This window comes from Manis javanica, chromosome 4 (genome assembly GCF_040802235.1).
Source record: "Manis javanica isolate MJ-LG chromosome 4, MJ_LKY, whole genome shotgun sequence".
NCBI classification, from domain to species: domain Eukaryota; kingdom Metazoa; phylum Chordata; class Mammalia; order Pholidota; family Manidae; genus Manis; species Manis javanica.
The window spans coordinates 131,441,391-131,468,810 of NC_133159.1; the positions used below are offsets into that span (position 1 = coordinate 131,441,391).

The 27,420-nt window shown below is 55.3% G+C and overlaps 1 protein-coding gene across 3 annotated transcripts in view; it reads right to left on the reverse strand.

Annotated features, from left to right (window-relative positions):
• Positions 1 to 89: 89 nt before the first annotated feature.
• Positions 90 to 27,420, reverse strand: part of PITPNM3 (PITPNM family member 3) — an 84,726-nt gene continuing 57,395 nt past the window's right edge. For all 3 annotated transcript variants that reach the window (XM_037027022.2, XM_037027021.2, XM_073234976.1), the window contains 14 exons: positions 25,964 to 26,153; positions 25,430 to 25,552; positions 25,107 to 25,288; positions 22,590 to 22,762; positions 21,157 to 21,327; positions 19,654 to 19,848; positions 19,034 to 19,182; positions 16,493 to 16,609; positions 13,671 to 13,787; positions 13,317 to 13,465; positions 12,897 to 13,046; positions 9,158 to 9,341; positions 5,642 to 5,770; positions 90 to 4,147 (listed from right to left, as the gene is read on the reverse strand). In XM_037027022.2, the coding sequence (XP_036882917.1) occupies positions 3,845 to 4,147; positions 5,642 to 5,770; positions 9,158 to 9,341; positions 12,897 to 13,046; positions 13,317 to 13,465; positions 13,671 to 13,787; positions 16,493 to 16,609; positions 19,034 to 19,182; positions 19,654 to 19,848; positions 21,157 to 21,327; positions 22,590 to 22,762; positions 25,107 to 25,288; positions 25,430 to 25,552; positions 25,964 to 26,153 (2,332 nt within the window). In that variant the 3' untranslated portion in view covers positions 90 to 3,844. The remainder of the gene's footprint in view (positions 4,148 to 5,641; positions 5,771 to 9,157; positions 9,342 to 12,896; positions 13,047 to 13,316; positions 13,466 to 13,670; positions 13,788 to 16,492; positions 16,610 to 19,033; positions 19,183 to 19,653; positions 19,849 to 21,156; positions 21,328 to 22,589; positions 22,763 to 25,106; positions 25,289 to 25,429; positions 25,553 to 25,963; positions 26,154 to 27,420) is intronic.

Here is a 27,420-nt window from a genome sequence, read left to right on the forward strand (position 1 = left end):
CCTCGGCCCCACTCCAAGCCAGTCTTCCCCCACTCAGGGAGAAATGAGTCACAGGAAAGATTTGTCCGCTTAGTTCAGAGCAAAGCACATTTTAAAGGCAAATAAGGTTTTTATTTAAGTGACAACGTCGGAGAGTTAAAAACCAGCTCACATCAAAATCAAGACCAGTTGTAAAAATCTTTTAACTCTGTAATGCTGTTTTTTGTCATGTTAGAAATCTGGTATTTTACATTTCTTTTCTAACAGATTTTGTACAAGGCAGCCATGAGGAGTATAATAACCTGTTCACCACAGATAATACTGAGTTACACACTTAGAAACAGTCAGACCACAGGCGAGATCAGGCAGGCTGCCACCACCGAGTAAACAAATAGAGGACAGTGGGGTCCGAGGGGGGAGGGTCCTAGTGATATTGAGCTGCCCTCCTGGCCTGGCCCTCCCTAGTATCACCTGTTTCTCCTTGTCCCAACGAGGGTGGGGTCAGACCTAGACTTTCCTCCCAACTGCCCTGTCGGTTTCTCAGCAAGGAAAGCAGGACCCCAGCCAGGCCTCCCTGCTTGGGCCTAAGCCTAACTGATTTTTAAGAAAGTTCCCCCAAGCCTAGAGGGAGGGGATGAGCCAAAGAAAATAGGTTTTCAGGGCACTTGGCACCCAAACACCAGGGATTTGGCGGGAAAGTTGGCTATTTAAGGCAGGGTCATGCTGCAAGGCTCCTTTGCAGTCAGGGCGCCGCTCCCAGGTGGGGTTGCACCTGGGCTGGATAGGAGAGTGTCGCTGCAAACCAGAGCCACCCCTAGACCCAAATCTACCTGCCTCGGGGTCTGGCTTTTATTTAAAAATTGATGCCACATTTTTGTCTGCAGAACACTTCCTGGGTACAGGCATGGGCTCCAAAGTGGAAAAAGTACAGTTTAAAAACCAGGAGATTCAGCCTCCCCTCTTTCAAAAAGTCTATCTGCCAGTAATCTCTGGAATACTCGGGTTCAAGCATGTTTGTTTTCTGTGGCCCAGCACCCTGAAAAGAGCCTACTTTTTGAAATCCATATTTTGCAGAACCTAAGGGAGGAGTCGAGATCTTTAGAAAAAACCCACGATGCCAGAAGAGAAGGCCCTGGCCATGGATGCACCCTGAATCCCCAAGAGGGCACATGTAGTAGAAGGCGCCAGGCAGGCCCTCCGTCAGGACAGCCACTACTTTGGGAAGAACATGCCACATGAGAAACAAGGAGCTTTGGTCAGGCAGGAAGATATGTTTTACAGCTCCTGGGAGCAAGCACACCGGGAGCTGGAAGGATTCTCTAGAAACATCCAGATTAGGGGTCACAGAACGACTTGGGGAGAGGCAGTGGTACCCCCTCCAGAAGACAACACAACTGGGTTCTTTTTCTCCTGCTTAACTGGACAGACACATTTGAACAAACCACTAGTATAGAAAGTGCATATTGGTTACAGAGTTGCTGTGAATGCAGTACTGACACGTAATTTGTCCAAGTCGGTCACTATACAGAACCATACATACAAACTCACACACACCAACTAAAGCTAGAGCATTGTGGTCACAATGTCTCACTGTACACCTTCACATCTCAGGTGTGAGTCTTTGAAGCCCCTCTCCAGAGCTCCGGCAAGGAAAGGGTGGTGGCCCTCCTGCTGGACCGTGTCCCAGCAGCCCCGGAACCACAGAACCTGCTTGTTTGGACTCCAAATGCCTGGGGGTCCTGGCACTCTTCTAGCCTGGGGTTCTCAGAAAGGGAGGAGGGAATCAAATTGGGGAGAAGTAGCTCACACTAATTATTCTATCATTTGAGAGTGAGACATCAGTGGTTTCTGCAAAAAGGAGATGGTAGCATAGAGAACCAGACTAAATCTGCCCAAATTTAATCCTGGGTATATTTTGGAAGAGATGGGAAAGATCAGGATGGAGGTGGCTAGGCCATATGAGCTGGTGCATCATGGAAAGCCATCAAGGATGGAATGCCAAGGGTGGGAAAGGCAATTGTGAACTGCCAGGAGGCAGGACTAGAGACGCTGAGGGTGACCACCCCTCCCCATAGGCTTGCCAGCAGCTCCGGGCTTGCATGCAGATGCTGTGCAAAGTGGAGCTGAGAACTGACAGACTGGAGAAGACACACTTCTAGTGGAGCTGGGAGCCCACAACCCTCCAGCTCCAGCAGGGTGCCCAGTTTGCCAGGAGATTCACAAGAGTGGTGCCAGTTGCCCCCACCAGCAGCTGCTGTCAGGGAGGACACTGACCACATGGGAGCTGCAAGAGGTAGACATTGAGCAGAAGCGACACTGAGCGAACACAGGTGCCTGCTGTGAACACAGCCACCTGGGCCCTGGGGCAGCCTGGCCCCTGACACAGAGCCCAGGCTGAAGAGCTGGACAAGCCTCTGAGGCAGCCACAGGGGCTGAGAGACAGGCCTGGGTGGCCCAACACAGCGGGTGTAGGCTTGGGCCAGGGAGCAGGGAGAGTGCTGGAAACCAATCCCCAGGCCAGGGGCTCAGCAGCAGGAGAGTCTGGTCAGGCATTGAGGGGCCCCAGGAGAGCCAAGCCCTGCCAACCTCAGGGGTTACCAACCCAAGCTGAGTGGCAGGGGGAAGGCAAGAGAGTACAACAGTTTGAGCCAAAACTACATGGATGCCCCCGACTCCAGAACTCTGGGATCTCAGCTCTATGCCTTCCAGGAGCCAAAAGGGAGAAATCAGCTGAGCAGAGCTGGGGAGGGGAGCCAGGTCATGCCCTCTGGGGGATGTCTCTGTCCTGGGGTGCCAGGGTCTGGGCATCAGTGCAAAGTAAACCTCTTCCTGGAACAGGGACCCTTCCCAGCCATCCCAACCCCAACCCCAGAGGGGCTTTCTCTGAAGTGGCCAGGCAATGGCTGCTCCCTCCCAGCCCACCCAGAACCCCTCTCTGACTGTGGGAGGTGTAGGTCACTAGGCACTCCAAGGAGGTCACAAGCCTGAAAAGCCTCAGGCGGGCAGAAATGCAGGACAACCCAGGAGTCAAAAACTCACACCAATCTCAGCTGAAGAGACCCCCTCCAATTATGTAAGAAAGGCGGAGTCCAGAGAGGGCAAGCAACTGGACTCGAGGGCTCACAGCCAGCCCAGCTAGGCCAGAGCCCAGGCCACAGCCGCACAGGACAGGGCACCAGGCAGGACAGTGGAAAGGGGAACAGCTGTCCTCAAGGGCCATGGGAACGTGGTGAGGACAAGAAGGGGCACAAGGGACAGCTGCAGGACAGACCGTCAGCACCAGACCCCCTACTCCCAGGGCCGTGGACAGACACCTCGAACATAGGATGAACCCAGGGGACACCGTCTCACTCCCAGAAAGTGGTCACTTTGCCATAGGAGGGCCGGACCTAAGATGTGACCCAGATGTCACCGGAAGGACAGGCACAAATGCCACTCGCCCTCCACTAGCCAGCCAGGAAGCTGTGCCTGCCAGCGGCTGCTGATCCCTGGTCTGGGTGCTTCTCTCTTTAGGGCCTGCCCAGCATCGCTGTGGAAGCCTCAGGTACTCAGAAAGACGGCGGGCTGTCGAACCTTCCAGCTGCAGTCAGGCTGGCCCAGGTTACACACACTTCAGCCCTGACTTGGGCTGGCGGCCGCAGGCATAGCGGGGCAGCAGCAGCTGCTCTGAGACCCTGGGGTCTCACCCGTCGCAGCCTAAGGAGCCCTCCAAGGCTGGGCAGGGTCCCTCCCCACTCTGGTCGGACACTGCTGGACAGACACGGGAGGGAAAAAGCAGGACAAGGCCTGTGTCGGGGAGAAGGCGGCTCCTCCGGCCCCGCAGGCAGCCCAGTCGGGCCCCCCTGCTCTGTGCACAGCCCGGCCCTCAGGGCGCCGACTCGAACCGGGGGGGACCTCGCGCCCAGCTGAGCCCGGGCAGGGGCCGCTCGTGGTCCTTGTCGGACTCCGGCTGGCTCTGGGCGCGCTCGGGCTTGGGGGTGGCGGGCGGGTCGGGCTGCTGCACCGACATGGTCCTGCGCAGGTGGTTGCGCTTGCGCAGGAACTCGGGCTGCGCGCGCAGCCCGAAGCTGCCCTTGCGCAGGATCATGCGCGAGTTGTTCTTCTTGGCGCGCGAGCGGTGGCTCGCCTCCAGCGCGGCCAGGTGCGCGGCGTAGCCCTCGCTCAGGAACTGCGGAGGGACAGGCGTCAGGCCAGCGGCGCGGGGCAGGCCTCCAGCCCCGCCCCGGCAACATCGCCCTTTCCCTGGAACACCCTACCGTGGGGTCTCCAGCTTCTCTGTGGAAGCTCGGGGGAAACGGGGGTTCATTACCATTAAAGAGTTCCCACCCAGCTTTGGACGTCTGAGCCCTTCTCTCTGTACCCAAGTCACACCAGAGTTCTCTGGATTCTCGATGGGGTGAAGCTCCCATCCTCACTTTCACTAAAATCCCCAAATGTAAATCTCTCCCATCATCCAGCTTCTTGCCCAAAAACGGCATCATTTTCTGGCCCCCACCGCTGACCTTGCCAATTCTTCCCACTATGTCCTCAGAATGAACCTTGCTACTCAAAGTGTGGGCCACGGACCAGCAGCCTCAGCAGAACCTGGACCCTTGAGAGGCAGAATCTCAGGCCCCACCCCAAACCTGCATTTAAACCAGACCCCGTGTCATCCTTGTGCGCGTTACAGTGTGAGACACCCTGCTCTTGCACACCCCACTCTGAGGTCCTGCCATCTCTAACCTTCCACCTGCTGGTCACTCTCAGACACCTCACACTCAACATGCGCCAGAGTTGCTCATCACCTTCCTTCCAATCGTCTCCTTCTCCAACCTGCTTCTCCATCCCAATAATGGCACCACCTGCATGGTCACGTAAGCCAGAAACCAGGGCGGCATCCTCGGCTTTCCCTTTCCTTCATCCCAGACATCTGACCTGTTCATTAGCAAATTCAGTCCATCCTGCTTTAGAAATGCCTCTCAGAGCCCTCACCGTCTCTGCACCGCCACCACCCCGCCACTGCTTCCCTCTCCTTCTTCTGATCTGCTTTCTGCCTCAGCCTGAGACATCTCTGAATCACAAACTCAGTCCAAAGACTTACAGGATGAGTCCCAGCGTGGCAAGGCACACAGGCCCTCAGAGATGCACTGCGGCTCCAGCCCCCTCTCTCCCCACACCCTCCCACATCACACTCAGCCAGGCTGAGTCACTTGCAGTTTCCAGAATATGCATGTACTCTGTCACCTCCTGACCTTTACTTTGCTGCTACCTTTGTCACAAATGTTCCTCCCACCCAGGCCCTTCCCAGACAATTCCTTCAAATTCCTGAAAACCAACCTTGACCCCAGGTTGGCTCAGCTGCTCCTCTCTGGGGCGCCACGATTCTGCACTCCCTGTCATTCACTATGGCTCCTGCTACACTCTACTGTCTGGTCTGCATATTTTTCCATCTCCCTCACTAGACTGGATGACATGACCTCTGATTCTACCAGGGATCTCCCCTGCACCCAACACAGGGCCTGGTCCAAAGCAGGAACCCAGCAATGTTTGTTGAATGAGTGAGCAAATGAAGAAATGAACAAATAAATGACTGAATGAACAAAAGAATAAACTGCCTGTTACCCCACACTTTCCCTGGCCTCCACCCCCTCAGCCTCCAGCCCCAAGCCCAGCTTCCACCCACCTGGCACTGGGTTTGGTACTTCTTGGTAGGCCGGCCCACAATGAAGATCTGGGAGGGCGGCAAGCCCAGCACGCTGTAAACGGAGATGTCCTTCGTGGAGCCATAGGCAGCACTGATTTTGATGAAGCACTGAAAAACAGGGCAGCTCATGGAGAGGGGAGGCTACCAGTTGACCACCCCCCAAAAGAATTCCTGGACACCCTCCCTCAAGGAGCCCCTGCTGAGGGACCCTTTATTTGCACAGTGGTAGTCTCCAAGTCATGAATCCCCCCTGAGTCAGGAGTCACCCCCTGCAGTGGCTCCCCAGGTGCCCCGACCATGCACCCCAGGCCTGATGTGGGGCTCTGTCTGGTAAAGATGCTACCGTGCCATTTGCTGGCCCAGCACAGCAGCACTGTTCAGAGACTATGTAACCACAGGGCAAAGTGCTCCTTTGTGGACAAGGAAGTTGATTTCCTGGTTTATGGATCACAGGACCAGGACCCAGGGTGGGTTCTGTCGGCCACTGACCCCCATTCTGCCATTTGGCTGCTGCCTTTTGCCGGCTGGTATACTATCCTCCCTGGAAGCTTCATCCGAGCTCAGAGAACCACGCACGCTCCTCCTCACTCCAGGGTCCCTTCCACATGCTCCCTCACAGAGAGCCCACCCGTCCTTTGAGGTGCTCGCCATCCAGCTGCTCCTCACTGTGAGTCCCCACCCCTGCATCCCACTCCTCCACCTCATCAATGTCTTCTATTCTCCCACCCACCCTCCCCCCAGGTTTACTGGATACTTTTGGTCCCAGGTCACAGCTTCCCTCACCCGAAGTCCCACCATCACTGGGATGACTTCCTGTCCACCTACCGCCTGAGCCTCTTGATGTCTTGCCTTCTTTAGGTCAGTGGGCTGAACCTAAAACTGCCCCCTCGGAGCCCAATGCCTGCGTCCCACTCTGACCACTCCTTGCCTTTTGTATCAGCTGCTCCTAGCCTCAGAGCACCTGAGTCCTCTACGCATCCCTTCTATGTACTGGCTACTGAGAAACAGCTGCACAGCTCTGGCACCACCTACTCTTTCTGGGCCCCACCAAAAATCTTATCTCGATTTTTACCACCCTCCCTGACCACTACCCAATCCTGTGGGTGACTCTGCCTTAGAGACCCTCCTCAGCCCACTGGACCTCTCCTCACTAGCTGGTTTATTCCCAACTGGCCTCTAGCTCAGAGGCAGAAGCAGCCTCGGTGTCTCCTCCTCCTGACCCCTCACTCATCCCTGCTCACTCCCAAAATTTTAGTCCAGTGATCAACTCCCACCCCTATGAGCCCACCAAGCTGGGACCCACTTTCGCCACTCCTCACTCCACTGCTCCTGCCCGCAGACTCTCTGAGGTGTCCCCTCCTCACTGAGGGCATCAGTGTCCAACCTTCAGCTAGTGGACGTGTCTCACCATACCACACATCCTCACAAGAAGGGAATTCTCTCCTTCAAACCCTCTCCCCACCAACACCCAGAAGCTTCCTCTCCTGGCCTCTTCCACCACTGACTCTCTCTGGTTCCTCTGTGGGATCCTCTTCCTGCTCTTGGGGGCCAGCATAGCCTCTGCTCACCCCATCCTGTGGCTTCCTGACCTGCTTCATGCTGATGGCCCCCCCATCTCCACCTGCAGCCCAGACCCCACCCCAGAGCCACACACCGGGGCTAACATGGCTCACTGCTGTGGCCATACAGGCCTTGACATGTCCTCACATGAGCTCATCTTCCTCCCGCATAGTCCTCCCCTGTGTTCCCTCTCATTTCATTCACTCACCCACTTAGTCTACTAACAGTTACTGAGTGCTACTGCATGTCATCACTGCTCCAGATGCCAGAGATACACGGTGACAAAACAGTTACCGATTCTGCCTCCAGGGACCCAGCCCTCAGGTTAGTGGCCCCCTGATCCCTCCTGATCCTTGTGGTCACCCACGATGGACATCTGAGAGCTGCTCACTCCTCCACCCAACCATCACTGGGCCCTGACAATTCCACCTCCTGATCCACTCTCTATCCATGTTTTTCTTTCCATCCTCATGGCACCACCTGGATTCTGGTCTTCCTGTCTCTTGCTTCGGCAACAGCCTCCTAGATAACCTCTTGCCTATCATTTCTCCCCTCAGTCTGTTCTCCACACAAACACCATAGGGATCTTTCTCCAACCCAAATGAGACCTTGCCAATCCCCTGCTTTAAGCTTGTCCATGGTTCCCCATTGCCCTTAGCAGAGAAGAGTTCATGGTCTTGGCCTGGTTTCCAAGGTTTCCAAGGCCTCTCAACCTCAGGTCCCTGATAACCTCTAGGTCCTCAGTCTCACTTGCTTTGGCTCTGCCCCTGCACACACACCCCTTCCTGGATGCCTGCAGCTCTAAGTTTGCCCCAGGCTACCTCTTACCTCAGTGCCTTTGCACATGCTGTTTCTTTGTCCACTTGACAAACGCATACTCATGCTTGGAGACTCAGCCCAAAAGCACCTCCTAGAGGCCTTCCCTGCCCTCTCCTCTACTTTTCTAATCACCCACCTGGAAATTGTCGATTTACATGTCTTTCTCCCTCTAGGGCAGGGATTGGCAGACTTTTTTGTGTAAGACCAGATAGTAAATATCTTTGGCTTTGTACTCTGTTGCTACTACTCCACTGTTCTGTTGTAGCTCAAAAGCAACCACAGACAATACAGAAGCAAAGGAGCATGGCCGCGTTCCAATAAAGCTTTATTTATAGACACTGAAATTTGAGATTCATATAATTTTCACATCATGAAATACTACTCTTCTTTTGATTTTTTTTCCCCTAATCATTTAAAAGTATAAAAACCATTCTTAGCTCTCAGATGATATAAAAAACAGGCTGTGGGCTGAATTTAGCACCTGGGCCATAGTTTGTCAACCCCTGCTCTAGATCAGCAATCAGCAATTCTCAAAATTCTGTAAGCATCAGAATCCTGTGAAGGATTTTTCAAAACACAGATTGCTGATTGCTGGCCCTCCCTCCCCAGATTTTAGGATTCAGTAGGTCTAAGCAGAGAGCCAGAGGATCTTCATTTCTAACGCGCTCCCAGGTGATGCTGTACTGCGGGTCCTGGGAACACGCTGTGAGGACCCAGCTCTGGGTCAAAGCGTCAGAGAGCATGTCTCATGCTCTGTTTGTCTCTGTAGTGCCCAACACCAAGGAAAGGGCAAGGAACCCACTACACACTTAGGTGTCTGTTGAATGAATAATAAGCTGCACAGGCAAGAGTTTAGGCTTTAGTGTCAGGAGATAAAGGATGAAAGTCTGACTCTGAGATCTTAGGCAAATCACCAAGCGTCTGTGAGCCTCACCTTTCTCATCTGTCACTGAGGATAATACTAGTTAGCTTGCAGGGCTGTAAAAGCGCCATGAGATCCAGGTGAAGGTGCTTTCCAAACAGAGCATCCACTTGGACAATCAGAGGTCCCCGGATAAAGGAGGGTGGTGGGGGGGTCTCATCCCTAGCCTGACCAAAACCCCACCAGACACTCACCTCCTGCATGAGGTTGCGGAGGAAGATGGCCTTCTGCCTCAGTGGGTCGTGCACCAGCCCGTCGGAGAAGAAGATCATGCCCTGTGGGAAGTTGTGCTGGGACAGCCACGACACCACCCGCTGCTTCTGCATGTCCGGCCGCCCCGTGATGTAGAGGATCATGTAGCCCAGGTCCTGCCAATGCCTGGCAAGATGGCATTGCAGGCTCCAGCCTGGCTCCAGCCTCACGCAGGCTACCGCTGCCCTGCAGCCTGCCCCACCTGCTGCCCTCCTGAGAAGCTGAGCCACAGTTCAGATAAGCACTAAGGAATGAGGGGGCCTCCGAATCCACACTCCTGGTAGAGCCCTGTGAGTCCTGACATCTCCCTGGATGGCCAACAGGCACCGCTTGCTCACAACAAACTGATCCCTCCCCTGAGCCTCCTGTGCTTGTGTCCCCTTCTCTGTGATGCCACCAATGTCATTCAAGTTTCTGGAGCCAGAGACAAGCCGCCTCTGATTCCTCCCCATTCCCTCTGTCTCCCCTCCTTGCTGCTCCAGTCAGTGGTAGAACCTTTTGTTCCACCTGGCAGGACCTTTCCCCCACCTGTCACTTCCACTCCACTGTGGAGCCCAGTTCAGTCCTCTTCTCGCCTGGCCCACGGCAAGAACTTCCTGGCAGGTCTCCTTCTCTCCAGTTTCCCGACTCCATCCAGCCTGACCATGCAACCTCAGGCAGGTTACTTGCCCCCCAGATTCCAGTTTCCCCTTCTGTAAAGTTGGGATAACAACAGAAACTACCATGCAGGGAGGCCTGGGAATGAATGAATAAAGCCCAAAAATGCCTGGCCACTGTGTGCTATGCAGTGGCTTTACTATTATCCTTGGCACTGTTTCCATGGTGACTTCTGTAAATCACAAATCTTCTCCCTTGCCTAAAGCCACTCCTGGCTCCCCAGTGCCCTGAGGTCTCACGTCCTCTCTGCAGCTGTGCCTTCCAGGCTTCACCCTTGAGCTATGCATCTCCCCAGCCACAAGAAGCTGCTTTGCTGCCCTGGACAAGCCCTGTGCTTTCAGCGGCAGACCCCCACCCCAGACAGCCTTCATGGCACCATCTTCTTATGTTCCCATTCCCCCATCCTTCAAGGCCTCCTCCTCCAGGAAGCCTCCCCTGAATCCTGAGCAGAAACAACCTCTTTCCTCTATGTTCTCCCAGCACAGTGGGAAAACACTCTCCACTGGCTTTGCATGGAATCCTGCTTGCAAGTTGTCGGATGAGCCCAGACCTGTCTGAGGGCTTTTATGGCTCTAGCCACCAACTAGCTGCCATAGATTAGAGGTTTCCAGATCCGGAAGCTTATCTGAGACATCTGGGGAGATTTTGTAACAATGCAGGGGGCCCAGGTGTCACCCCCAGGGTTCTGGTTAGCTCTGAGGGGGGCCCCAGTAATCCACATTTACAAAAAGCAGCTTCTGGTGAACAGTGATGCTTGGAGAGCACTGCAGTGGCCCTGGGAGCCCAAGTGAGGTGGTCAGGGCATGGGGTGGGGTCCCCAATTGCAGGGACCAGAGCCTCCCTTCCCAGCTGGGGGAGAAGGACACGGACTCAGGAGGGGTTTGGAGAACATGTTGTGGTGGGAATAATCGATCCGCCTCCCAAGCAGGAGGTTAGCCTCTAAGATGAGCTCAAGCTTACCCAGGGCAGGGGAACAGGGCATCTTGCAGTCGGCTGTCTCTAGGAGCGCCTCAGCCAAGCTGGTTTCTCTCCCCCAGGTTATCACTGCTACTGGAGTGAGACAGGGCAGCCCCACTCCTGGGGCCCAGCACTGGTCCCCTCTTGGGGTTCTGCTCACATGGAGTTCTGGATCCGTTTTGCATGCCCACTGGACTGTGAGTCACCTCCAACCAGGGCTCTCTGCATCACGCCCAGTTCAGAGCCTGGCCCAAATCAGTCTCAGAAACGGGTGGGTGGAGCCAGGGGTGGGGGGAGGGACTGCTTTTGCTTTTGCTGTTTCACTGGCAAAATCCTTTTGTGCCCCCATTTAACAGGACAACAGCCCCAGGAGGGCTACTCTGTCCTAATCTGGCCTCCAAAATCCAATGCCCTGAACTTGTTCCACTTGTGCCCACACATGCTCTGCTCTTCCCTGTCCTTGTCACCCTGCATCATCCTTATTGGCAATATCAAAATCAGTTCTGTATTTTCTTCTTTTTGCCTTTCTACATTTGCTCATCTTTGTACAATGCCAAGGATTGAAAATAGATAGGTACCCATCCTTCAGGGGCTATCTCAAATGCCACCTCTCCCATGAAGCCTGCTCTGCTTCCTCCACTTAGCTGAGCAGCAGGGGGAAGAGAAGAGAGTGCAATAGTTTGAGCCAAAACTGTGTGGATGCCCCCCACTCCAGAACTCTGGGATCTCAGCTCTATGCCTTCCAGGAGCCAAAAGGGAGAAATCAGCTGAGCAGAGCTGGGGAGGGGAGCCAGGTCATGCCCTCTGGGGGATGTCTCTGTCCTGGGGTACCAGGGTCTGGGCATCAGTGCAAAGCAAACCTCTTCCTGGAACAGGGACCCTTCCCAGCCACCCCAACCCTAACCCCAGAGGGGCTTTCTTTAAAGTGGCGAGGCAATGGCTGCTCCCTCCTGGCCCACCCAGCACCCCTCTCTCAGACTATGGGAGGTGTAGGTTACTGGGCACTCCAAGGAGGTCACAGGCCTGAAAAGCCTCAGGGGACAGAAATGCAGGACAGCCTGGGAGTCAAAAACTCACACCAATCTCAGCTGGAGAGACCCCCTCCAATTATGTAAGGAAGGTGGATTCCAGAGAGGGCAAGCAACTGGACTCAAGGGCTCACAGCCAGCCCAGCTAGGCCAGAGCCCAGGCCACAGCCGCACAGGACAGGGCACCAGGCAGGACTCTGGAACTCTCCAGTCTCTCAATCAGCACTGTGTGTTTGCTAGTCTCCAAAGATGGCTCCCCTCGGAGCCATGGGTCCCAGTTCACACCTTTATGTGGTCCCTTCCCCTGAATATGAGCTGATCCTGCAATTAGTTAATAACCAATGGAATGCGGTGGAAAGGACACCAACTTCCAACACTAAGTCATAAGAAGGCTTATTGCTGCCACCTGGGTCTCTAGGAACCAGAGGAAGCCAGCCACCCTGGGGGAAGCCAGCCACCATATACAAAGTCTAGTCGGAAACCACACATCCTAGCCACAAGGGGGTGCCACGTGGAGAGGAGGAGAAACCCCAGCTGAGGAACAAGACATATGAGTTCAGAAGCATCTTGAACAAGCAGACCAGTGGAGCCTTCAGATGACCTGTAGCCCGGACCACTATCCAGTCAGCAATTGTTGGAGAGAGCCCATGTGAGAACCATGAGATAGAATAATAAATTATTCTTTTAAGCTGCTAAGTTTGGAGCCATTTGTTACACAGCTATAGATAATCCAAACCCACCAATTCTATCATACTTAGGATCCCAGTGTGAGAGACCAGGCCTGTTTCACTGCAAAGAATGCTCAGTGTTGAAATAAATGGAGGAAGGAAGGCAGGGAGGGGAGAAGGGGGGAGCTGAGGGTCTAGAAAGCAGCAGGGAGCTTCTCAAGGACCCTCTGTAATTACTATTGCAGATGACGCCAGGACTTCCAGGCTCCAGGCCCAGAGACCAGAGGAAACAAAGAAAAACACAGCCCATCTCTCCCACTGCTGGCTCCTGCCCTGGGGGGACAAGTCCCTTGCAGGGAGGTAGCACTCACCGGACAACGTCCACTGCCCCCGGCCGGACCTTGGGGTCACTTCCCATGATTGATACGCTAGCCGCAAAGGACCCATCAATGCTGAACACGACGCACTCCATGCCCCGGGGCAGCACCGTGAGGTAGCTCATCGCACAGGTCTGGTCGCCCCTAAAAGTAACCCACTGTGGTCAGCTGCATGGTCAATATCTGGTGTTCACCTGAGGCCAGAGGTCAGCCTGCAGCTGGGGCCAGGCTCCAAGAGAACCTGGCTGGCATCTCCTGATTCTCTTGCTGGTGGCATCACCTATTTTCCTTTCTCCCCCAGGCAGGGGTGGGGCCCAAAGACAGCACCCTGAGGACCCGGTCTTCCGCACAGACTTGGCTGAAAGAGCCATGGAAATGGGCAGAACTACAGTGAGAACGTCCCCTGGGTCTCACCTGACAACCATCTTCACCGGGTAGACACCAACCCCCAGCCGCCGGGGCCGCGGCACACTGTACGTGATTCGGCCACTGCTGTTGGTGATCTCTGTGTCAAAGTGCACCCAGCGGCCCGAGGAAGGCTCAGCCATCACCAGGATGTCCACCTGCAGGAAGTGAGGGGTCCAGGGCACTCACCTGAGGCTGGGGGGCTGCAGGCTTGTTTAGGGGCTGGGCCAAGGAGCTCTCTGTTTCCCTGCTCTGCACTCTCAGCTTGGCCCTCCCAGAGCCAGGACCCCACATGCCACATGGAGCCATGGGGCACCTGCTGCGCTGCAGCCAGCAGACGAGGGGATGGCCCAGTTTCCGTACCTTCTCTCCTGTCAGGGCCACCATGTCAAGGGGCCCGTACATGAACCGCCCCACCAGGACCTGGGGGCCGTCTTCGGCAGCAATCACATCGTTGGCCCGGTGGTTAGCAGTAACATTCTGAAAGGACAGAAACCAGTTCAGCCTTTGCAAAGGGGGCCTGATCTTGCTTTTTCACACTGTCCTTAGGATGGGCTGGGGGGATGTGTACGTGCTGAATCACACCTTCCTATCAGAGTTCCCGCAACGTGTTCCCATGGAACTTGTGAGAAAAAGATCCTTAGACCCTCACGTCGTCTCCCAGGAGCACCGGGGTTCCTGTAAGTGAGCATTCCCTGCTCCTGACTCTTCCACACGCTGAGAGGTAAGAGCCAGCCCTCCCAGCCTGCCAGTCCCCAGGCTGGAGACTCCTGCGTCACCTCGGTTCTTCATTCCACACCACGGCTCACACCCCAGAGCCGTTTACCTTTCACCATTTCTTCATGGACATGTAAAGTGCAAGAGGAGAGAGAACAGTGTAATGAAGCTTGGTGTGCCCGGCACCCCCACCCCGCCCCCTCCAGAGCCTTCTGGAACAGTCCGGGACACCGCGTCACTCTGTCTGTGACCACCCCAACATCCACTCTTCATTTCTGGTTTCGGTTCATTCCGCAGCTCAAAGGCCTACATCGGCCCAGATTGCCCACCACTACCAGCCCCGCTTCAAGACCTGAGGCACTTAATCTGGGGCCCTTTCTTTACAGAACTGCTCATGTTGGTATCTCTCCACACACCCAAGTTACCTCACCTGGACTCTGCTAATAGCTTCTTAGTGGAGCTCCTTACTCAAAAACAGACCCCACACCTTTATAAAACACCAGTCTGTTAACTCCCACCGCCCTCTAGATGAAGTCCAAATCCTGAGCTCAGCCCCAAAGCCTGGCCTGGGCAACCTTTGCAGGCTGGCCTCCCGCCGCTCTCCTTGTAAGCCCCGTGGCTCATTCAGGCCAGGCTCTGCAGAGGCTTCCAGGCCCTAGCCCACACCAGTCCCCCTGCCCACATACCCTCCCTGGCCCTCTGCCCCCACATCCTGGCCCCTCCATCAAGACCTGACTCAACTCGATCCCCTCCAAGAAGCTCTCCAGCACTCCCCAGAGATGCTCCCTGCTTCCTCTCAGTTCCCATGGTATTTTCATTCTCAGTCCCCTCACCTACACTGGTCCCTGAGCAGGGCTATGGGGACACAGAGAGGAATGAGCCATGGGGCCTGACTTCAAGACACTCAGGCGAGGGGAGTGGCAAGCCCCCTCACTAGGACACAGGAGAGGGGAGGGTCAATTCATGGAAGTACACACACACACACACAGAGGCGCCGCATCCCCAGTCATCAGGGTGGTGCACGGAGAACACAGACACAGGAGTTCCTCCTCTCATCCCCAGAGGGCCGGGGTCGAAGACACAGGCACGAACAAGCGCCGGTGAGCATGTGGGGAAATCGGAGCCCTCAGCCCTGCTGTGAGGAATGCCAAGTGATGCTGCTGCTGTGGAAAAGTTCAGCAGTTCCTCGAATAATTCAACTACAGCTGCCATTTGATCCAGCAATTCCACACCTGGGTATATACCCAGGAGAAATGAAAACAGACACAACTTATACACAAATATCTATAGCAGCACTATTCATAATAGATAAAAGGTGGACACAACCCAAATGTCCAACAGCTGATGAATAGATCCACAAAATGTGGTCTATCCATACAAGGAACACTATTTGGCCATAAAAAGGAATGAAGTCACACCGTGGATGAACCTCGAAAACATTGTGCTAAATGAGCACAGCCAGGCACTAAAGACCACACACTGTATGATTCCACTATATGGAATGTCCAGAAGAGGCAGATCTATGGAGAACTGAAAGTAGATGACTGACTGCTTAGGGCTGGGGGGAGGCCATGAGAATAGGGCCCGAGAGAAAAGGACACAGGGCTTCTTTTTGAGGTGATGGAAACATTCTAATAACCTGAATAGTAGTGATGGCTACACATCTGTGAAGACACTAAAATCCATTGAAATGTACCCTTTTAGTGGGTGGATTGTATAAATGTGGTTCTAGCTCAATAAATGTTTATTTAAAAGAGTTGAGTCATGGAGCACTGATCACCTCCCCTTAGGGCTGTCCTGGGGGGTCTGTGTCTCTGGTTCCCCGCCGGAGCAGTGGCTGTGTCTGTAAATCCCTATGCCCCCATCCCTCGCAGAGGGTCTAGGACACAGTGGGCATTGGTGATTGTTCACTGAATACATAAATGATTGCTTGCCTACTGAACTCCTGTTCATACTTCAATACCTCACAGAGGTCACTCTTCTTCAGCAAAGCCCTGCACGGCCTGCCCTGACACTCCTCTTCATTTTCTTCCTAGTCTGTGCCTCCCTCTACCATGGCAAATACCGCCAGGCCATTCTCAAATGGTGAATCCGACTGTGAGCCCCATGGCCATGGGCAGAACTCTCTGATTCATGTCTACATCTGTAGAGGTCTGGCATAAAGCAATGGCTCCATAACTGGCATCTCCTCACCCTCTCCAGTGTCCTGGACCCTGACCCTTGGTGCCCCTATGGAGCCAGAACATGGCGAACCAGCTCCTTCGTCTCACATACCCTCCCAACCAACTCCCTTCCCGCAGTGCAGCCCCATGGGCCTCATCCAAGCAGGAACCCCAGCATGTGGAACAATGAGCTCCAAGGAGCAAACCAAAGCCTTCAGATGCTTGCGGGTGCCCCAGCCCCCATGGGCAGCCCCACCTCCCTGAGGCCGCAGTCCCAGCCACTGTGCGGCTCTGGCAAGCACATACCCGCAGCTTGACCTGGGTCCTCTTCCGAAGCCACTTCTCACGGGGGTCAGCCGGGCTCAGGGTAGCAGGGTCCAGGCCAGTGCTCTCCTTGACGTTCACGCTCTCATAGTGCATCACCTGGGAAACAGCCAAGCAGCCCTCCGGGTCAGGCTGTCACCACCCATCTCCCTCCTTTCCAGGGCACTAGGGCCCACCTTGCAGCCTGGGAACCTCAGGAGGCTTGGAGCCCCAGGACCTGCCTCTCTGCCCATCCGTCCTGACAGCTGGAGCCAGAGCACTGTCTCAAAAGCTCTGGCCTGGGAGCAGCCTCTGCCCTCCACACCCGAGCCTGGCAGCTACCTGCATTTGCACGCATTCTCTGCCTCCCCTGCTACAGTAGGTGACCCTTAGGTAAGGCCAGCTGGAGCCCGGACCCCAGCTCCTCCCAACCCCGGAACGTTGCTCCAGCACTGATGCCCTCTCAGTCCTGCACTGCTGATGAGTCCGCTCTGCCAGATCATGCTCCTGAGCACCCAAACATGCTGTGGTAGTGCCCATCTTATACAAAAAAGCCCTGCCTGGGATCCCAGGTGCCCTACGAGCATCGCATGTCCCTGCTCTTCCTTGCAGCAACACCGCATGGAAGACTCACCCCATGCTGCCTCCATGTCCCCATTTGCCTCCTCCTTTCCATCTGCTCCAGTCACATTCTGTTTCCTGGCTCCCCTGAAGCCATGCTTGCCCAGGACCCTGTGCCTTCCATCCTGTCCAACTCAGACGTCAACCCCCATCACCCTCTCTTGGTTCTCCTCTGACCTCAAGCAATGCCCTCCTCTGCTTCCTTCAGACATTCTCCCCTCTCCCTAGAGCTGCCCCAGGACTCAGCCCTGAACTCCTCCATCTACAGAATCTGTGACATGGCGACTCATAATAAGAAATATGTATTTGGTCTTCATCTCATCTCTGGCACAATCTCCTAAAACCCTTGCAATTCCCTAAGTGATGAGAGAGACAAAGGTGTCTTTTGTTATGTGAATGAATGACTTTTGAGGTGACCCAGCGATGGGGGCTGGTTGCCAGGAAAACACCATGTGATGAGGGGCTTGGAACTTTCAGTTCCAGCACCTCTGGGGAGCACAGGGGCTGGACATTGAGTTCAATCGCCAATGGCCAATGATTCCATCAATCATGCCTACGTGATAAACCTTCACAAAAACCCAAAAGGACCAGGTCAGAGAGCTTCTGGGCTGGTGAACATGTGGAGGTGCTGGGAGGGTGGTGCACCTGCAGAGGGCAGGGAGGCTCCAAGCCCTTTCCCTTACCGGGTCCTGGGCATCTCTTCCATCTGGCTGTTACAAAGTTACATCTTTTTATAACAAACTGGTGATCTAGTAAGTAAAATGTTTCCCTGAGTTTTGTGACTCACTGTAGCAAAGTGACTGAACGGAAGGAGAGGGTCATGGGAGCCTCCACCTACAGCCAGTGAGCCAGAAGCCCAGGTGACCCGACTTGGGGTCATCCTTGGGAGATGGGACTAGACCCGCAGGGCTGAGCCCTTACTCTGTGGGGCCTGACGCTCTCACCAGGTACAAGTGTCAAAATTGAGTTGAATTATAGGACATGCAGCTGGTAGCAGAGAACTGCTTCGTGTGGGAGAAAAACCCACACATTAGAACTGGTGTCAGAATCAGAGAACGATGCTCATCCTTGGCTTTAAATGCCATCAGAGCTCCAATGACCCCACATTTTTATCTCTAAGCTTGTCTTCCTGAAGCTCTGGACTCTCCACTCACCTTCCTTCCCAACATCTGACAGGCATCTTACACTTTCCAAGACTGCACTCCCCCAGCCCACCGGTGGCAGCCCTGCTGTCCACCAGCCCCAGGAAGTGGCATCACCATAGATGCTCAAGTGGACAACAGGACCCCCTGGACTCTCCTCTTTCCTCGCTGCCCAGCATCAGCAGGCCCTGCACCACAACTCAAGCCCAGCAGCCCCACAAGACCGAGACCGCCAGCAGCCCAAGCCGTCACCAGCAGTCAGCCTCCCGAGGGGCCTCATGCCCCCAAGCAGCAGCCCCAGGACTTTGTCTGCAAATACAGCCAGCGGCTCCCGATCACTCGTTCAAAGCCCTGCAATGGCTCCTCAGTGGACCCAGCATAAAAGCAAACTCCCAACCTTGGCCACTGAAGCTGCGCGTGATCTGACCACCCACCTCCCAGCTGCCTTCCCCCGGGATCCCCCTCAGACACTGGCCTCTCTGCTCCACCTTCTATTTCACAGGCAGAACACTGAGGCCACAAGGGAGCAGGCATTTATTGCTCCATTCTCCCCCTGAAATATAGGTGCATTCTCCTATGTGGTCTGTTTAGCTTTCTAGAAAGTGCCATACCATTGGCCAGAAACCAGTGTCCCTTATGAAAGCCACTGTCTGACCACGTCACTCCCCACTTGGCTGACTGCCCCAGTGCTTTCCCACCATCCAGCGTGGCCTGTGAGGTAAGCCTCTTCTCCAGACATGGAAGGAGGGCCCCTCCAGGCCCAGGAAGGGGGCAGCGGTACCTGTCTCAGGATGAAGGCCACCACGTCCGTGGACTCCCAGTAGCTGGCATGGAAGAGGTGGGGCAGGGCCACGGTGGGGAAGGCTGTGAGGACATCAGGGCAGTACAGCGCGTAGTCGATACGCTTGGCTCCCCACCACTTGGCCGTGACTGTGGGTCAGAAAGGCAGGTAAGGACAGAGTGGGCTTCCTGGGCCTTGACCCTAGAGGCAGTGTGGGACCCCGTTGCACAGACCCAGTGCTGGACAAATCTGGGACCATGGCACCCAGCTCAAAATGAGCTCTGGGAGGTGTGCTGCTCCCCTCCCACCTTCTCACAACCCACCAGCCCCCTCGCCCGCCCCTCCTCCAGGGCACATGCAGCATGCTGCTCCCCAGTCCCAAGCCGACCCCAAAGAGATGGCCACCATCTCTCCCCAGGGATTCCCGGTGGAAGACTGAGCATTGGGATCTGGGCTCTTGCTGGGGTCAGAGATCAAAGTTCTTTCTGAGGATGGAGCTCAGTCTGGATCTTCTTTACCCCTCTTCTTTCCTCAGCAGCCCTAGCAGCAGACAGGCAGCCACCCAGAGGAAGGCCCATTCCCATCAAACCCCGGTAGGGCCCCAGAAGACCCTTACTCACTGTGGGAGGTGCCCACAGGTGCCAGGCTGTCCGAGGACTCCGAGCTGTCACTGTGGGAGCTGCCCTGGCTCATCCTCCGTCCCAGGCACTGGGACCTTGGGGCCTGAGGGGGTGACGCAGGGGTGTCCAGAAGCAGCGGGCTGCCCCGGGAGCTGCCCTCCAGGAAGAGGGAGCTGTGGGTGTGCAGGGCATCGGCTGGAGGGGGAATTTCATGGTCAGGGCTGAGTAGTGTGTCTCAAATAAAGCTGCCTGTGGTATGCCAGCCCCATGCAGGCCAGGAGGCTGGGCACTCAGAGAGGAGCCAGCCCTTGCCTGCTCATTCGCCTGCCCCACAGGCAACCTGCTCCTCTCATCCCTCTGGGGACCAATGGGGCTCCTTCGCCGTAGCATGCTGTATTGGATCTCACCTCCTCTGAGTTGTGGATTACGCAGGCCCGAGTTGGGGCCCAACCATCTCCTCCACCCCCAAAGAGCTGTCCAGGGGCCCTCTGGGACATTGCCCCAAAAGCACCAGCTGAGCTCAGAGGGTGATGTGTGACTGTGTGCCCTCCTATCAGACTCCTCTCCTGAGCCACAGAGGATTGTGGCTGATCCTGGAAGTGAGCAGGGACTCCAGCCTGGAGCCTGTGGTGCTCTCTGGGGGCAGGGGATGCCCTGACCAAAGAGGGTCCATTTCAGGATGGACGAGGGACATTGCAGAGCCACTTCTATCTATGGAAGCTCCTGACAAAGTAGGAGTTTGGAAATTAAGTTTCCACTACATGAGGCGGGAGGGGTTTGGTCTTTAATCTTGAATGAGCCACATACCCAGCAACCCCACCCAGTCTGGCCAAAGCCTCTGAACAGGCTCTGGCTCACCTTCCTGGGCTGGAGCTTGGAGCCAAGGCTCTGGCCTCACCCTGAATGTCTATTATAGGCCTCCCCTTGGCCCCAGCCCAGCCCACACCTGCCTTCCCCGACTTGAACCCCAGAGGCCACTGACCCTCCCCCAAACCCACTCACTAGCCTTTCTTCCTGCTGTTCTCTCCAACTAGAGGATCCCTCCAGCCTCCAGCCTCCAACATTCCTCCATCTGTCTAATTGCCTTGGTGGAAGGTCCCGTCTTCCATGAAGCCCACCAGGATGAGATACTCCCTGCCTTGCACTTCCAGAGTCCAGGCTAGGCACTGGGGAATAGCACGCAGCACAGATCCCTGGACTTGCAATCAGGCCTGACACCTTGAGTATTATGCAGGCCCTGGCCACAGGAGCTTGTCAGGGGGCACAGCCTGGGGTGCTGAGCCCCAAGATGCCTCCTATCCAGCAGTGGCTCCCATGGGTGAGCTGCTTGGAAGGCAGGTGAGTTGCTGTTTTCCTGTTTCTCTCTCCCCTAAAGCATACAGACACTGCTCAGTGGAGTCTAGTCACTCCATCAGCTGACAGCATGGAGGGGCCAGACCAGAGAGGGGGGTCCTGAAGTACTGTGTGGCTGGGTCCCACTCTCTCACACCCCCAAGAGCCTACCGAGGAGGAGGGATTGTCCGTCACCCAGTGGGAACCTCTGGTAGCGGGGCACGCTGACAGGTGGCACCAAGTGGAATTTGGGCTCCAGCAGTGGCTCGAGCCGTGAGGCAGAGGGGTCTGCGCAGTGGAAGAAGCTGTAGACTTGGCTGCAGGCAGGACGCACCTGGAAACCTGGGGGGTGGGAAGATACATAGGGAAGCACCTCGCTAGTACCTGCTCCCTTGGCCCTAGGAGGCTCCCTGAGTTCAGCTCTGAGTAGCCTTTCCCCTCTGCTCAAGATCCTGCCATGGCTCCCCACTACCAACAGGATCAAAGCTATTATGGATCCAGACAGGATCAAAGCTGGCATTCAAGGCCTTGCCAACATGCCCCACCTGGAGCAGCAGTCTAGGCATCCAACATGGTGGCCATGGTGGGCAACTGCCATTCCCCAGCCATGCTTGTTACTTTCCTCTCTCTGTGCCTTTGCTCAAGCTGCCCTGCCTCCTAGCAGGCCCTCCCTCCATTATTTCCACTGGTCAAATGCCTTTCAATTCTTCCAGGTTTCACTCAGTTGCAACCTAATCTAAGAAGCCAACCCAGGGTCTTTCGGTCAAGATCAGCTGCCCCCAGCTCAATGCTTAGGCCTAGTGGTGGTAGAGTTCACGGCTTGCCTGAGCTGGCAGAACACATCTCTTATGGACCAGCAGGTGTCTCCACTGAGGCCCTGCCGCATCAGCGTGCTCCGGGTGCCTCCAGGTCAGGGGACTGGACGGTCCAGCCTCCAGGGAGCCCTAGTGCTCCTTAGCAACATTAAGGGCCGCCACAGCATTCTGCCTCCTCTCCCCGTGTCAAGCAGAGCCCCTCCCTTCTTACCTGTTCCATATTATAGGTCACTGGTAAGCGATGGAGCAAAAGAAGTTTGAGAAGCCCTGATCTGCTGATCCCCCAGGTGCCTTGAGCCTCCTGTATCCTCAGAATCATTGCTAAAGGACCTGCTAGTGCAAGTCTCCCAGTGTGTGTTTTAGACAAATGGGGGAAGGCGCTCAAGGCTGCAGGTCCTGTTTGAGCAAAGGCACTGAGGTGGGCCTGCATATATGCAGGGGTCAGGAAGACCAACCTGCCCCCCCATGGGTCTGCTGGGCACCAGGAAAAGAGGTCAGTACAATAGAGTAAATATCTATGGCTTCTTTTCCCATAAAGAATGACAACTGGACAACAGGGCCACAAACTGGCCAGGGACTGTGGCAGGGACAGTGAAACTCATCAGGGGTTGCTTCACCTTTGCCCTCTCTGGAGAAACTGCCCCGCTTTCCCTCCCCCTCCTCTTCCCCTACCCTCCCTCTCCATACATCCCAGTTGAGCACCCCCACCCCTACTCTCCCTGGTTGAGGACCTGACCCAGTGGTCTAGTTACCCAAGGCATCTCAGGCCCCAGCCCAGGTCACACCCACCGTCCAGCCCAGGCAGCACCGTCCTCCGCATGGCCAGGACTAGGCCCAGGGGAGAGCCGAAGAGAAAGAAGTCAGACACATCAAAGTCCAAGCGGCCCAGGCTGACCTCGGGGAGCTGGGGCCCCCCAGCTGCAGAGGGCTCAGCCTCATCCTTCAGCACGCTCGAGTGGATGCTGCCCGAGGGAGGAAGACACGGGAGGGCAGTTAGGGAAGGATCTAGAATGTGGGGGTGCTCACTTTGCCGGGCAGCCTGAAGTCCGAGTGTGGAGTGCCCAGCCCTTCATCCCTGGGCAGGGTCCAGACCCAGAGTCCACTTGCCAGACACCATCAAAAACCACCTCGGCACTGGCCACTACGGCCTGGCCAACATTTGGCTAAGGCGGGGATCGGCCAACTTTTTTTTCTGTAAACAGCTGGGTGGTGAATACTTTAAACTTTCAGGGCATTATGGGCTCCATCACATCTACTTAACTCTGCCGTTGTAGCATGCAAGCAGCCATAGACGATTCTTGATCAAATACATGTGCCCAAGGTCCAATCAAACTTTATTTACTAAAATGGGCTGAGAACAGCTAAGCATCCTAGGCATAGCTGACCTAGGCAAGTGCTGACCCCAGTGACCCTAGGCACTGGCAGGCCTGCCCCACGGTGCTGGTTTTGTGAAAGCCACACTGCTCTGAGTCTGCACTGCCCACCACAGAAGCCCAGTCTGGCCAACATATGGACCAGCTGGCTGGTGTCAGTCCTGCCAGGATTAGGGCTTTCATTGTAACTCATGCTCCGGGCAACCTGCAGACAGACGCATACAGCTTGGTCCTGCCTCCCCTCTAGCCTGCAGATGAAGCAGAGCTTAAAGAGGAAAACATGAGACACACAGAATTCCAACCATTTCCACCCCCGGTGCCCATGGCCCCAAAGTGTCTTGGATGATGTTTAACCAGACTCAGAGCAGGCTGCTGAGCATGGGCAGGAAAACTGGGGCCCTCCTTGACTTCCCAGCTGGCACTGAGGCACAGCTCACAGTGTGAGACAAGCCAGTGGGATGGCTTGACTATGAATCAATTAACCCAACTTAAATACAAGTAAAATACGTTGGAGGAGAAAGGGAACGTCAGAAATAACAAGTGAAACTCATCAGGCCACGTCCCCACCCTCTGTGAGCGAGGGTTGGGAAAGTCGAGGCTGAATCCTCTGGTTCCTGCCTCTCGCTGTGTGAGCATCTCGTAGTGAGGACAACTCTGGTGTTTAACAATACACATTTCATGTGCAGCGTGGTCTCTAGACACACGCCAGTTACTTGATTGCCAAAGAAACAGCCATCTGTCCTTACACCAGAGGGAAAAGCTGGCTGTGCTGAGATCAGCCACCAAAAGCCTCCACCTTTTCATCACTCTCCAAATTTGGGGCTTTCCTTAAAGGATTTTTCAGGGATGAACCAGAAATGTTGCAATTTCACCTTGCAACCCTGGCTTGAAATGTAACTGCTTTTCTAGGGAATAATCTGTCAGAGGGGCTTTAAATAGTCAGAGATTTAAATATGCAGAAGCTTTGACCTAGTAATTCCTCCTCCAGGGATCCATCTGAATGAAAAAACTTGGGGATGTTTAAGTAAGATGTCATCCAGTCTCTCAATAAAATGTCATTAAGAATATTTACCAAGTATGTTTTGTTACATAGGGAAAATATCACAGTAGAAGGGGTATTTTTAAGTAAAACTATAGACGTAGCATGTACAAAAATGTACTGAAAGGAAATACTCTAAAGTTTTAACAGTGATTCCTTCTGGGTGTGAGATGATCTCTTTTCCAAATGTTGTGATACTCATCACTTGGGTAGCAAAGGGGGAAGGGAGGGAGAGAATGGAGGGGGAAGGGAAGAACAGAAGAGGCATTCCTTCCAATTTGGGTCTGTGTTCAATGCCTGTTTGTATGCTGAATAAATGTGCAGACAATTCATATAGCCAGTGTCCATTAACACATCTCTTCTAGAAAGTTAGAGGGTGGACTATTCCATGAGGGACCCGCCTGGCCTGCAAATAAATGTGTTATGTGCAAAGCATGAGAAACCAGGAGACCAAAGTGCTGACCCCAGTGACCCCAGGAAACTTCCCGGCCTGCTGGGCCTCTGCTGCCCCATCTGAGAAATATTAACTCACACCCAGAGTGTCTCACAAAACCCACCCACATCTGTTCTTTCATTAGATTCTTAAAGCCATCAAAGGAGTAGGCTGGGCAGCATCTACCCTTTTGCAGAAGACAAAGCTGAGCTCAGAGAAGTGAGACCACTGCCCAGTCTCTCTGCAAGGTGGGGTGGGGCAGGGACAGGGCACAGGGTCTCGGCTGTCGGTGCAGGGCCCATGGGGAGTGGCCTTGGTTCCAGCATTTCAGCATTTGTCTAGGGTCCCACGGAAGGGCCTGGGACACATGACAGGTCATAGGTCTCCAAGGTGATTCTGAGCCGAGGTCCCCTCTCCCCAGATGTTTGTTGGAGAGAAGGCAGGAAACAGGGAGGGGTTACCTTGATAGGAAGGCATGATGCTGGCTGATGGCCTCGCAGTCATAGGTGGAGGAGTCGCTCTGTTTCCGTGGCAACAGCCTCCTGGGTTCCCGGTCCCCCAGCGCACTGGGGACGTCGGTGCTGCTTTTGCTGAGTCGCTTGCTGCTGGCCAGGCTGCCCTCTTCCCCCACCACCGGGGTGTCCTTCGCCGCCAAGCAGAGGACAGGAGGGCCCTGAGGTCAGTAGACCCCAGGGCCCTACCGCCTTCCCTGACCCCTGCTCCCCTGGGGTTGGAAGGGCATTTTCTAAGGAGAGACCCCCCATTCCCATGGTCTGGCCCGCACCTGGGTGCTGCTGATGCTCCCCTTCCGGCTGCTGCTGCCAGGGCTGTCACCGGAGGGCCCCGCGCTGTAGCAGATGGCATCAAAGGCCAGGAGACCCCCCACACAGTCTCCGATGAGACACACCTGGAGAGGGCACAGCTGGGGCTGCAGACCTGCTCACTGCTGACCCCTCACCCCATAGCCGGCCAGAGTAGCGCTGTCCATGGGAGAATAAGAAACCTGCCCTGGGGGCACCTGAGAGAGCCCCAGTAGGAGGGCAGGTGCTCCTCCTAGGGCCAGGGTCAGCCTGAGGTCAGGAATCAGGCTAGGTCGGGGGTCAGACCGGGGCCAGGGATCAGCATGGACTTAAAATCAGAACTCAGAGGTTGGCCTCAGTTTTCCTATCTGTAAAATGAGGACAAACCCAAAGATCTCAAGCCTCATTGGTTCTCAGAAGCTATGGTCCCAGAGCAGCCTGGTCTTGATCCTTCCAGTAGATCCCCACCTCTGCCTGGGCAGGGGCCAGGATGGGAGGGTGTGGGCAGGCTATCCTACCTGCCCACCGAAGCCAATGCCATCAGGGGACTTGAGGAACTCTGCGTAGACCTGGTTGGCTCGCTCGATGACGGTGGCAACTGCATCCTGGTACTGCGGGGAGGAGATAGCCAACAGGGGCAGGGCGGCCAGAGGGACGTGGTCCTGGCTGTTGCTGAGACAGCCCTCATCGTGGCTGTAGGGGTTCAGGCTGCAGATAGGGGGCCAAGGTGAGCCCAGCCAGGATCAGGCCACGGGGTGGGTGTGGGGCTGTGGGCCAGGCAGAAGAGAGCACATGCTGGCCGGAATGGGGCCCCTGCTCTGGGGCCCTTCAGGTGGACCCAGGCGGGAACCAGATGAGACACAGCACAGCTGATGGGGTGGAGGAGGCGGGGGCAGGGGGTGCTGAGCCACGCCTGTGCTGACTCCCCTGTGGGTCTATCCCTGTGCTAGCCCTAAAGGATACCTGGGTCATGGAAGAAGCCACCTGGTGTGGGTCAGGGTAGGGATATATCATCATGGCAGACTTCCTGGAGGAGGTGGGGTTGGAACTAGGCCTCAAGGAAGGCTTTAAGGAAGCTAGAAAGGAGGACAGAGGGTGAACCAGGCACGGGGATCACGTGTTAGCCACAGCCTGGAGGTCAGCATGTAGCTGCACACACAATATTGTGTACATCTTTCTGAGGACAGGATCCAGAGCCTTCATCAGCATTTAGGAAAAAGTCTGTGACCCCAGAAAAGACTAAGGGAGCCTGCCCTATATCCACTGCCAGGGCCCCCCTCACTTCCCTGCCTCCCCACTACAAAGTCCCATCCTCTCTGTGAGGCTCAGACTCCCAGCTGCCAGTCCCACCCACCCTGCCTCTATCTTGGGGCATTGGACCCAGCTGACCAGGAGGGACCACATCGGGAGGGACTGCCCACCCCTTCAGAGGCTGCCCTTTTCCCATGGTCCAAGCTCAGGGTGACCCGGGGCCCAACATTCATCCCACTGGGGACCTGACACACTGGGGCAGAAGCCAGGACTCTGGGCCCCCTGGGCAGATGGCAGAGACTTCATGGTGTACAAGGCTGCCTAACAGCCATTCCTCATCTCCAAGGGACACAAATTAGAGGAAACAGGTCCCATTTGCAGCCTGAGAGATTTTAATTAGCTGACAAAGAACTCCCTCCCAGCAGTGATTAGGGGAGATTGATGTCCTGGCAAGAAGCTACCTGGGGGCAGGAGCGCCCCCAACCCTGCCCCACTGTCCCCTCAAGCAACCAGCCATTTGTCTTCCTGGAGATCAGGGCCTGGGCTGGGTGACCCAGCCCTGGAGGGCAGATGTCTTGGGGGAAAGGGGATGGGGCCTAAGATTGATGATGAAGGAGCACAATTAACTCCTGACTGTTGCAGTGGGAAGGGAATATATTTGCCTCCAGTGAGGCTTCCCAAGTCCCACTGCCGAGCAGAGGCATGAAGCAGCTGTTAAAAGATG